Source organism: Lucilia cuprina, chromosome 5 (assembly GCF_022045245.1).
Source record: "Lucilia cuprina isolate Lc7/37 chromosome 5, ASM2204524v1, whole genome shotgun sequence".
In the NCBI taxonomy this organism is placed as follows: Eukaryota; Metazoa; Arthropoda; class Insecta; order Diptera; family Calliphoridae; genus Lucilia; species Lucilia cuprina.
Window position 1 is genome coordinate 33,689,677 of NC_060953.1, and position 12,145 is coordinate 33,701,821.

The window sequence follows — 12,145 nt, forward strand, 5'->3', positions numbered from 1 at the left end:
ATTTATATCAATTAAGCGATTAACAAAAACTTATTATTAAACAATAAAATTACTGTATGTATATCCTTTACAAATTTCAATATTTGTATAATAAATTTACTTTCTGTATTATTTTTATGATTACTTTTTTATAACAAGGAATATTTATTGGATGATTTTTATAACAATACTTTAGAAACATTGTAATAAGTTAAAATAAATAATTTGTAATATTTAAGAAAAAAAATTAAAAGAATTGAATTTAAAGAAGTGGAAAATTATAATTTTGTTTGTTATTGGAAGAAAAATATTGTAGAAAAGAAATAACTATTAAAACAACATACACTTGCCTCTTATTCGATTAACCAAATAATTTTGAATAATTATTTGTCGAATAAACTGAATACGACAAAAACACGAATATTTGAATACTCTAATAATTATGTTAAGTCCTGTGGTCGCCATATTTATTCGAATCCAATTTACACATTCGGTTATTGCTCGAAATTCTGCCTGGAAGTTTATGTTATTTATATTAGGCTAACATATAGAACATTGGAGGCCCACTTTATCCCCCAGTAGAAAGTCATCCGTGTAGCAAAGGATTCCTGAAGGTGCTTCCTCTAATGTTCCACTTGACCAAGACACTCTATTTGGGATAAACATTTCAAAATTTCCGACATATTCTGCGTCCGGTATGTGATCAAATACATCCGATGATTGTGTAAAGACTTTTATTGTATCCAGTATACATTAAGGATGTTTCCTATAAAAGCTTTTGTACAGTTCGCATAAACTAAAGAGCCGTATGTATGTTTCAATGGGTAAAATATCCAGTAACGTTTCACACTGTTGTCGTAGTACTCATGACACCACCTATACCTAAACAGTATGTACGCTTAACTTGCTCTAGTAGGTCCAGTTATGTGGTGATCCTCGTAAATTTTGTTGGACGATTCGGTTCAAAAAATTTTGTTTTTTCATCGCTATTCTCGTAATATAAAGCCTGTAATTTAACGCTAATTACACATTTTTTGAAGGAGACCTTATATGGGGGGTGATCTTCATAAAATTTTGTAGAGAAATTTTAACTTGTACAAAACTTGTAGAATTTCGTTGCTGTACTCCTATTTTTAAGTCAATAATGGGCGTAAAAGTCATTTTACAAAGGAGACTTTTATGGGGGTAGGATCAATTATGGCGTGATCCTCGTAAGGGGATCTTAAAACGTATACTCCACCAAAAACTTTATACTTCATAAATAGAATATTAAATACAAAATATGCAAATATTAAGAGCAGTTTATAATCTTATTTAAATATTTAAATTTAATAAATATCTAAACAAAATATACTATCTAATATTAATAAAAAAATTTCCGACAAAGGCTATATCATCGAATATAATGACCTTAAAAGTGGCTATTTTAAAGCAAAAAAATATTGTATTTGAAATCCTTCACATTTGATCAATATTTTAGAATAGTTATGCAAATTAGATTTCTCCAATATTTTTATGTTATATCACACAATGTCTTAAGGTGGAGGTACACAACACTCGTTGAAGCGGCAATGCGTTTTACGCTTTTCAAACTTTTCGCGCTTTACATGCTGCAAGTTACATACCACGCGTCATTTTGATTTTTCTCTTAAGGTTTTCTTAAAACTATTATTGTTTTAAAAATCAAAATTTTAAGTTTTTGTATATTTTTAAAAATTTTCTTTTATTGTTGATGAAATTTATTTCATTTTAGTTTATTCTTATTCTTCACAAAACAAAATACAACCCTAATCAGCTGCCGACGCGTCAAAGGTTGAAAGTTGCTGAACTCTTCTCGGCAGAGGCGTTAAAAACTACAGAGTGTAAGTGCCGGTACACACTAGGAAACTTTTTTTGGAAAACTTCTGATTTTTGTGTATGAAAGAAAGAGAAAGAAATATCAACCATCTCTTTCTCTCACACACAAAATCAAAAGTTTCTGAACAAAAGTTTCCTAGATTGAACCAGGTCTAACTTGTTAAATGAAAATACACAACTTCAACTTTTTTTGACAGAAGCCTTTAACGTGCTGGCGCGTATAACGCGTGTTGTGTACTTTCACATTTAGCTTTACTATGAAAAAAATATATCAAAATTTACCCTTTTATAAAAAGTATGTATTTATGATCAGTTTCTATTCTACCGTTTCCTACTATGCGGTGTCCAGAGATTTTTTTTAAATTTGTCTCAATTTAAAGCGTTATTTTGAGCTCACAGCTACAGTAAATGGTTTATTTCCAAAGAAAATTACGTAATTTTTAGAATTTGATGTTAAAAAAGTATAATATCCTGCGATATCCTTCGAAAACACATTTTTTCCATTTTTCATCGAATATGATCAATACACCTCAAAATAAAGAGTATGGTGAAGTCGTATCCATTAAAAGTTCAGCGGTTTAGTTTTGTGCTTTAAAGGGTTAAATCTGGAGAAAAATTTTGAAGAAATTGGAAGACTATAAATATATTCAAACTAAATACACAAGATTCATATATTTGGGAAATTATTTGGTCTAGAATCCTGAATGCAGATACGTAATAGAAATACAGGATATGGGTAATTATTTATCTATCCTAAAACAATAACGAATAATTTTATCTCTAATAATACAGAAATTGTGAATAAGAATCTTCTCGTCAATTCCCAAAGTCCAGGAAATAACAACTAAAAAGGCTAAATTATTTACATATGTGGTATTTTATTGATAATAAAAACTATTTAACTTACAATTATATTAAAATTACAATATTTTCTTAAAATTTTGAGTTTATTTTAAATATTATTTGGCAACTCTAGCTGGTACAATTTTGAACATACAATTTCAGATGAATCTATGTGTTTATAATTAGGTATTTGGTAAAACTAAAAATATTTTCGAAAAAGGAAATAAAAATTCTTGTTGTTGTTATTATTAGTTTGAATATTTTATGTGTTCGTAATACGAAGAGGAACCACCATCACCACTATTACCGCCACCTCCCGAACTATTGGAACCACCCACACTTAGATGCTGTTGATGCAGTGGCGGCGTCGATATTGTACCGGACGGTGGAGTCATTGGGGGTAAATAAATCGGTTTACGATCAACTAAATGTGATGTTGCCGATGCAGACGATGAGGATGATGATGTTGTTGAGGTTGACGACGATGTGGGGGGCAGATTTAGTAAAGACGACGATGATGATGAGGTTGGTGGCAAAGGTGGTGGAGGTGTCATGGACGAATTGTGATGTGAATTTTGGTGATGATGATGGGAATGGTGATGGGATGATGACAATGAAGACATTTGTGTTAAAGACATAGAACGCAAACCTGCAAGAGAACAAAGTTGATAAAGGACTTTAAAAATGAAAATTTAATTTGTAATTTAAATTATAAAACAATTATTTTAATACAGTTTTAAGGGAATATAAATTTTAGCAACATATTGAGTTTATTTTAATAAAAGAAGTTGCAGACAAAATTTATGATGTTCCACGACAAGATTATGTTTTTTTATGTTTTAATGTCTAGTAATAAAAGTTTATGATTGACATGAACTCCCTGTAAGCTGATGATTCGTCTATATATTTTTTATAGTAAATGCTGATGATGCATGTGAGTACTTACCATTGTCTATGTTGTAAGTGGCGCCTGTTGGTGATGAGCCATATGGATTGTAGCCATTGCCGGCTGCTACTAATGAAGCAGTAGCATAATCTAAACCAGGATTTGATTGCAAAGCAGAAGCCGTTATTATAGAACCAGTTGATACGGAGGGCGCAGGCGATGAACTACTGGTTGAGACATTTGAAATGGCATGAGCCAGCGGCGGTGTAGGACTATTATTTTGTAAAGACGACGAAACGGCTATATTCGAATACTGAGGTAGAGTATTTTGACCATGACTGTGACCATGTGGTGCCCAAGCTTCACTAAAATTACCTGCACTTGCAGCTGAAGGATAATCATAGGAGGTAAATGCTTGAGAAGCATAGAAATTCGGATTGTCCTAGAAAATTTTAGACAAAATAAATACAGTTAAATACTTGTATTAAATTTTTACAAAATATTGTTTAACTTACCATTCCTGTATCATAGGCACCAGTGGCGTAGAAGCCATTTGCAGCCGCATAGGGTTTAACCTTCAATTTTGATCTATAACCTCTGGGTCTTCTTCTCAAACTACCCTCATCTTCAAACATATAGGCAGAGTTTTGTTCTATAGTCCAATAATTACCTTTCCCTGGTTTTCCCACTCCCATTCCTTTGGGCAACTTTTTAAAACATTCATTTAAACTTAAATTATGGCGCACAGAGTTTTTCCAACCCACATATGGACCACGAAAGAAATCAAATCTGAAAAATAATAAAAAATAAAAATTAAATTTAAAATTAATAATTTTGAGAAATTAAGGATATTGTTGTTATTTGGTAAGATCATCGGATTAAAATTTGCAAAATATATAACCGGATACTAAAAATAAAAAAGAAAATCCTTTGTTGTGGTCTAGTGAACGATGAGAGATCAGTTCTGAAGAAAAGAAATAAGAGATAGAATCGGTCAAAATCTTTTGTTTTGATCTATGAGCTATCTTTTGATATTCTAATTTTTGTCTTTCATTGTTGATGGATGAAAGATCAGTTTTAAAGAAAGAAAATTGAAGATCAGCCTCTCTTTCGTAGGATATTTTAGAATAACTTTTCCTATAATTGTGCAATTTTTGTTAAGGATTACATACAATTCGGCCAAAACTAATAGATTTATCAAAATTTTTTCAATATTATTATTTTTTTAATCGATCAATGATTTTGGTAAAACTACTCCCTTTATAATGATCATCGCTATCATGTTGCTTTTTTTAAACAAACAAATATATGATTAAATTAAATCATAAATTATCAAAATTCATAGAAATTTCGTAAATTTAAGTGAATTTAATTAGGACTTTAATGATCAGATATAATGATATTATTGCTTAATCTCCAATATCATTCTCACATTTTAATTGTGCGCGATTTAGACATTCAAGTGTGGTATTGATTGGCACCACAAAATGAAGTTTCGTATTTCTACTCCACTCAGATTTTTTAAATAAATAAACGCACTTTTTTAATTTAATTTTAAAGAAGTTTTAGAAGTGTCAGCTTTTTTAAATAACGTAGAAGGGACATTAATATAATTCATATTTAATCAATATTTCTTTTTTTAATTTTTGATATGTATGTGTGTGACTACTACTACATACCCTGAAACAATAGAGACTAAAAGCTAATCAAAAGACTAGGCCTAGTCCAAAATTCATACAAACATACTCCATAACATTATCATTGGACTTTTTAAAGTAGAGTAACCCCAAAACTAGTCCCTTGCTAAAATTTAGGAATACATGGTCCTATGTAATGCAGGCTTTGCATTATATAGGACTACTAAATAAATCATGTACTCCAATAATGTTTACAGGGAGTAGATTTGGGATTACATATATTGATCTGTAATCTGATCCAATAACTTGTGAAGGTTATATCGCTCCTACATTTTTAATTTAATGATACCCTATGTCAGTCAGATCGGAACTTGATGCTATTACAATTCGATTCTTTTGGAACATGTTCCAGTGAATGAATGTTAATATAAAAATTACTTTATAGGGGTTTATAATTCAACTCAAATTAATATAAAAAGTATAACCTTAGAATGAAATCGGTGGAAGGTCATAGATCAGTTCATTTCTTAAAACTAATAACTATTAATGTCGGATTTTATCTTTATACTAAAATATTTAACTATTTATTGACATAAGTAAAATATTGGTACCGAAATATTCTTATATATAGAAAGTTATTTTATTAGACCCGATTCTAAACACTACGTTATTTTTTAGAATTTGATGTCAAAGAGGATAATATCCTGCGATATTCTACGAAAACACATTTTTACCATTTTTCATCGAAAATGATCAATACACGTTAAAATAAAATGTGTAGAGAAGTCATATCCATAAAAAGTCCAGCGGTTTAGTTTTGAGCGTGAAAGGGTTTAATTGATTTCAGAAAATTTAAGAAAAAATGTAATAAACAAAAGAAATGTAAACTTTTCAAGAATTATATTCTCGATTTCATACTTGATTTCATAACATTTTACAAAAAAGTTCAAATTCAGTTAAAATGAAAACATCAATGGACTTAAAATAGACTTACACACTTAGTTCAAGTATTTTTGCGCTTAATTATTTCATCAATCAATACCGATGTGTACTTATCTTCGCATTAAAACGTCTCAAAACTTACCAAAAACGGCTGAAACATTAAAAAAGTATACTTTGGTTTTCCCAATTTGCAATTAAATTCAAATTAAAATGTTCTTCCTTGATTTATTAAGGGAAATGAATATATTATCAAACAGAATTCTTTTCAAATCGATTAAAATTGAACTCAATTTTGACTAGAATATGAACTTAAATAGTTGACGCAGAGTACGAGTTTGCCTTCTCAATTTTCTAAATTAAAAATTATTATATTTAGGTCCGACTTTTTTAGTTAAAACTGTGGGAAGAATTGTACTTCCTTTCCTATAAATTTCAAAACTATAATACAATTTGTTCCTTTAGAAAGAACTTTAACCCTTAAACTAACATAGTATGTATGTCCATGTTACAAGTTGCCCAGGTTCAAATTGTTCAACTCACCTCTTCTGTAGAAAACTATAAATTTCACTGAGTGTTAATTTTCCCGTAGGTGATTCTTTGATGGCCATAGCAATCATATTTATATAACTAAGAGCCGGTTTTTCTGGACGTCTAGCTCCTGATTTTTTCGTAGTATCCGGTGATGATAAATCCTGAGATGATGTTGATGCTGATGATTGTTGTTGCTGCTGCTGTTGCTTTATTGATGATGTGTTGCCATTATCACTGTTATTGCTATTAACCGATTTAGCAGGAGAGGTACTAATTGAATAGACTCTGGCCGAAATGATTTGATTAGAATCATTTTGAGAATTATTAACGGAAGTAATAACACCACCCGATGTTGAGGTATGTTGAATACGTTGCAGAGAATGTTGTTCATTGGAGTTGGTGGAATCCATGTGATCATTGTTATTGGAGGGATGATGGTGATGCTGTTGTTGCTGATGATCCTGTAAATCGGAGTGATCGTTATTTTGTAAATAATCCGATGAAGGTTTGCTGGAGCAATATTTAATGGTGGAGGCGTAATGATGGTTCAATTGTTGGCCCAGTGTATTAGTGGAGGGCAAGAGATTAACAATTTTATTGCCATTTGTTGAGTGATAATGCTGCATTTCATTTTCCGTCGGTGTGCGTTGGTTTGAAGGTGATGAGTTCCCAGAGGGTGGTGCCTCATCGTTATTATTACTCGTACCAGCATTAACGTCAACATTGCTCTGTTGATTGCTGAAAAGTACACCGTATGATATCGGACTTGAAGATGCCGTCGGTGTTGTCATGCTGTGCAATGAAGTCAAACCATAATTTATGGAATCTGGTTGAGTCATCATTGTGGCATAATATTTACGCTCATTTGTGTATGAGGGCAGCATTGTGGGTTTTTCGTCGATCATTTCGGGAGAATCTTGATGCATACGCATCATCGATGTGCTGTTCATGTGATGATCACCAGCACTGGCTCCATACATGATGGGTTGAAAATTTGAAGATGCCAAAATATTCGCGGGTAAATTACGATACAGCGACGAGTGGTGGTTGCTTAATTGATGTAAACCATGAGAGGAATTCAAAGATCCGCAACCGTTAGTATCTAACATGTCTTCACTTTTAATCATTTTGTTTTATTTTATCTTATTTAATTTTCTATATTTCAATTATAAAAGTATTTTCTTTTTAAGATTTTAATTATTTTTTTATATTTTAAATCACTAGTATATTTATTATCTCACTAATCATTGATTCACTAAAATTTATTATCTTTCTTTTTCTTTAAATGAAAAATATTTCCATTTATACCGTTTATTACGTCTTCACGGTTTCGTTATTCTAATTGAACTAAATTTTATGCTCCAGTTGTATTTCAATTGTTGCATTTATCAAATTCTACAATTGTTGCTCTAAAATCCTTTTCTTGAGTTTTTTTCATTTCTTCACTCTATAATTAGCTCTCGTTTTCAAGTGTTTTTTTTTCAGTTTTTCAAAAGATTTCTAGTGTTCACAATGGGTTAAATTCACATGTGTATGTGATGTTCTTGGTAGCGATCTAGTATTGTAGAAGTATTCGTACCTTATGGCACCATATGTGGGTGTGTGAGATTTTTAATGTTTTGCTGTTAAAATCCATGGAAACACACTCATATACCGTTTCGTCGAGTAGAACAATATGAAAATTCATAAACCTAATTGGATTAATTTCACTCAAAAAAAAAAACTGTTCTGTATTCTTTTTTTTTATTTGGCGTATTGAGTGAATGAGTGCAGATGGGAGCAGAATTTTTTTTAGAAATCATAAAGAGATTTTTAAATGTTTTTCGCTGATCAAGCAAAAATATTAAATAACTATAATAATGTTTTTGTCATAAAGACCTTGAAATATTGATAATTGTTGTAGATGTAATTGTTGTCGTTTCAAATGAAGAAAATAAACGTCATCATTAGATCTTTATTTTATATTGTCATTGGGAATTGTTTTAAATATTTCCCGAATATTTAAAACAAATTTGCATCCGAAAATTTACGAAAATGCAATGTATAGTTGGAGATTTTTCTAATGATACTTTAGCATTTCGTGGCAGTCCACTCCATTCAACTCTATTTGTAAAATATCGAAATTTAGCTGTATAAATTTTTCTCAAACATGGACCTTGCGATTGTCTTCTAATGTTCAGTTAATAATCAAATACTGTTATAGATGATTTTGTAAGAATCTTCTAAGTAATGCAAAATGACTCAGTTAAACTCAATTTGCCCTGTGTTGTCAAGTTAAATTTGTCGGTTAAATTTGAACATAAAATGATGTCATATTTTCTCTTGTAAATCTCCGAAAGGATTATATATCTTCACTTGAAACCAACTATACATTGCATTTGATTCTTTGCACAAAATCCCGCTCAAAGGATAGGCTAATCGGTTAATTTGCATTGACTTTTAAATCCCTTGAGTATAAATTAGTAATCGATTTTATATGCTCTTTAATATCGGTTATATCTACTAGGTATAGTGGGGTTTATATATGTATCTCAGACTACTAGAATACCTGAGGCAAAGAGGTTCAGGTGCCCGAGGAGTTTACAACCGAGATAAAACCTCACTTAAAGGAGTCTCAAGATAAAAACCTGCGACTTAGGGTAACAACGTTAAGCTAGATAACAAAGAGTGAGTGCACGTCGAAGATATCAACCTCGAAGATAAAGGTGTTTCAAAAGAAAAGAAGAAGAACCTTAGGAGTTCACGAGCGAGATAAAACCAGACTCAAAGGAATCTTAAGAGAGAAGGTGCCAACGGCAAGGTAGATATTCAAAAGAGTACACGTCGACGAAATCAATCTCGAAGATAACGGTGGCTAGAAAAGACACCGGGATGATCTCTGCTCTTTAGTATACGATGCCAATAATATAATGTACAAAATCTCAATAGAACAGCAGAGAAAAATAGAAGATCTGGTTAACCATAAAATAATGGATAGAGATCGTGAGTTCTGAATGGGGCGTGATGTTGATGAGGTAGGTTGTGCTGGCACTCAAAATGACTTGGCGAAAAGTATTCTCCTCATCTGGGATGGCATTTAGCAGAAACTATCAATAAAGAACGAACTTCCTGTTCTTTCAAAGTACCAGTGGTGCTGGTACTACTAGAGTTTTATTTGTGTTGGTAAAGCATAAAATAAAAAAAAAAAACAGAAAATAAAAGTATACTAATAAAATGACTACAAACTATAAAGTAACTGTCAAATATATATTATGGATTTTGACAGCCAGGGAATATCAAGTCTTACCCTATCACGCGTGCCATGAAAATGCAATCTTGAGCTCCTCTGACATACCCTATCTGCATTAAAGGATGGGACATTAAACTTCGAAGTCTTTCATAGGAAAAAAAGCAACTGTTGGAAACGTACTGGTAATAGGCATCAACCACAACTTCATGGCTTCTTGCCAAGAAAAAAAGAGTCCAATTGGAAGAGCTGTTACAACCATCCACGACATAGTATCGCAAGAATAAAGTGAAGTTGCAACAACAAAATGCTGCTAAGATATTGAAATACGGTACCTACAGCATCATTAGCCACTAAAGGAAAAGCTAAACGGTCAAATCCTAAAATGGAGGAGGTTAAACAAATAAACCTCCATCGGAGCGAGACCAACGCTAAAATAAACGTATGTAAGATACATACAGCTTAAATCCAGGAATTCAAAACAATGGTTCTTCATTAAAACATGTGAACATTTAACTTTTCTACGCTGATACTCTCGTTTGAAATCATATACATAACTTATGTAATATCATTATGTTTTCTTGTCTCAACAGGATCATTGTGATTTTTAGACACAGTTTAATCGGTATTTCTATCAGTCTCTGCAAAAACTGAGACTATGTACTCTACAGGTGCGCATAAAGAGTACTCCTAAAAAAATAGGACTGGTCCAAAACAAATCCAAATATATATGGAAGAAACTGACTACATTTATTATTATTATTCTTTATTAGATTATAATTTAATTATAAACCTAATACAAATTATAGACCACTAGCTGCTAAGACTATCGGCTCTGACTACATTTAACAACTATACATTACATCAGAATTACCCAAAAACTACCCCCTTGCTAATATTATGGAAGTAAAAGAACCATAATATGTCCTGTGTAATGTAGACTTTGGACTATGTTGTTTATGATTGATTTCAAGGGAGTAGGACTTTAATGGATCATGTAGTTATTAATTTTTGCATTTTTTATAAAATTCTTCTGGCTACACATTTGATAATACACATTCATTATTTTATTTATAAATACATATATACATATATTTTTGTAAATTATTACGTAAAATCTTAATAAAAATCTGGCGTAAGAAATTTAATTACTTGAATATTTTATCGGATATTTTAAAACAAACTTGTAAACAAAATTTGCAATAAAAATAGATTTTGTTTAACACAATTTCTTAACTTATTTGTGTCACTTTTAAAAATATGTTAATGTTTAAGGAATTAATAAGCACTTTGTTAATTTTCCAACATTTTTTATAATAAACCAAATATAAAAGTTATTTAAAAAGAAATCATTTGAAATAAAACTATTTGTTACCACAACGTGACTTAAATGATTTATTACATGCTCACCCATTCTAACAATGAAATCAGTGGCAGTCAAAGGTAAAATTCATTAAAAGAAAATCAAGAATAAACAAAAAGGTACATTTATGACTTCATTCACTACATTGTTCACACACAAACGTTGTTTATAAAACGATCATGTCTAAAAACAAATCCGCCATTGTTTATTTACAACTACAAAATGTCACCACCTTTTAAAGAAATAAAGACAAAAAAAACTATGAAATTCTTTCTCCATTTCTTTTGATGCCTTGTAAAACATTTTTATGTGTCAACGCTGCTAAATTAGTGAGACACATTAGTGTGGTCTGTTGAAAAAGGGGACACCTCTATGCTAGCGATGATCACTGTGTGATTGTTTGTAAATTCATTCATAATTATCATGATAATCATAATGATGTTGATCACACACGTATACAGATCGCGTACAAACAAAATAGGCGGAGTTTTGTTTACATTATAAAAAGAAAGATGAACAAAAAAAATTATAAAATTTAAAAAAGAACGATCACAAAAATGTTCTATACCAAGAATATACTGGCGGTATGCGTCAGCTATAAACGATTGGCAGGCAGGCTGACTAGCTGTTTGGCATTACGAAAACGCAATGCTGTAGTTTGAACATCTACATAAATACACAACCATACAAGTAAGTAGTAGTACATATTTGAAACCGAAAAATGTATTACTTATTATTTCTTCTGGATATTTTTAGGTTGACCGTTAGTTGAATCTATTTCTTAAGCGGAAATTACTCTTATAAGTTTATTTAGAAGAGTAACAAATGTACTATATTTTTCAATCTTGCAATAAAAATGATCAATAAAAAATGTTCTTTCT

The 12,145-nt window shown here is 30.9% G+C and overlaps 1 protein-coding gene across 1 annotated transcript; it reads right to left on the reverse strand.

The window, feature by feature from the left end:
- Window positions 1-2,702: 2,702 nt before the first annotated feature.
- LOC111687122 (forkhead box protein biniou) lies at window positions 2,703-8,004 on the reverse strand. The gene is made up of 4 exons (XM_023449539.2): window positions 6,685-8,004; window positions 4,081-4,354; window positions 3,626-4,007; window positions 2,703-3,328 (listed from the first exon to the last, which is right to left on the reverse strand). The coding sequence occupies exons 1-4, from the start codon at window positions 7,800-7,802 to the stop codon at window positions 2,928-2,930; spliced, it is 2,175 nt and encodes a 724-aa protein (XP_023305307.2). The 5' UTR covers window positions 7,803-8,004; the 3' UTR covers window positions 2,703-2,927.
- Window positions 8,005-12,145: the final 4,141 nt, after the last annotated feature.

What these genes read in the sequence shown, in the direction of transcription:
- LOC111687122 (XM_023449539.2), bottom strand. Translation starts at nt 7,802, where the DNA reads ATGATTAAAAGTGAAGACATGTTAGATACTAACGGTTGCGGATCTTTG. An exon ending in TATAGTTTTCTACAGAAGAG is followed by an intron (nt 4,355 to 6,684) that starts GTGAGTTGAACA and finishes ATTATTTTTCAG; the next exon opens with ATTTGATTTCTTTCGTGGTC. An exon ending in CACTTACAACATAGACAATG is followed by an intron (nt 3,329 to 3,625) that starts GTAAGTACTCAC and finishes GTTCTCTTGCAG; the next exon opens with GTTTGCGTTCTATGTCTTTA.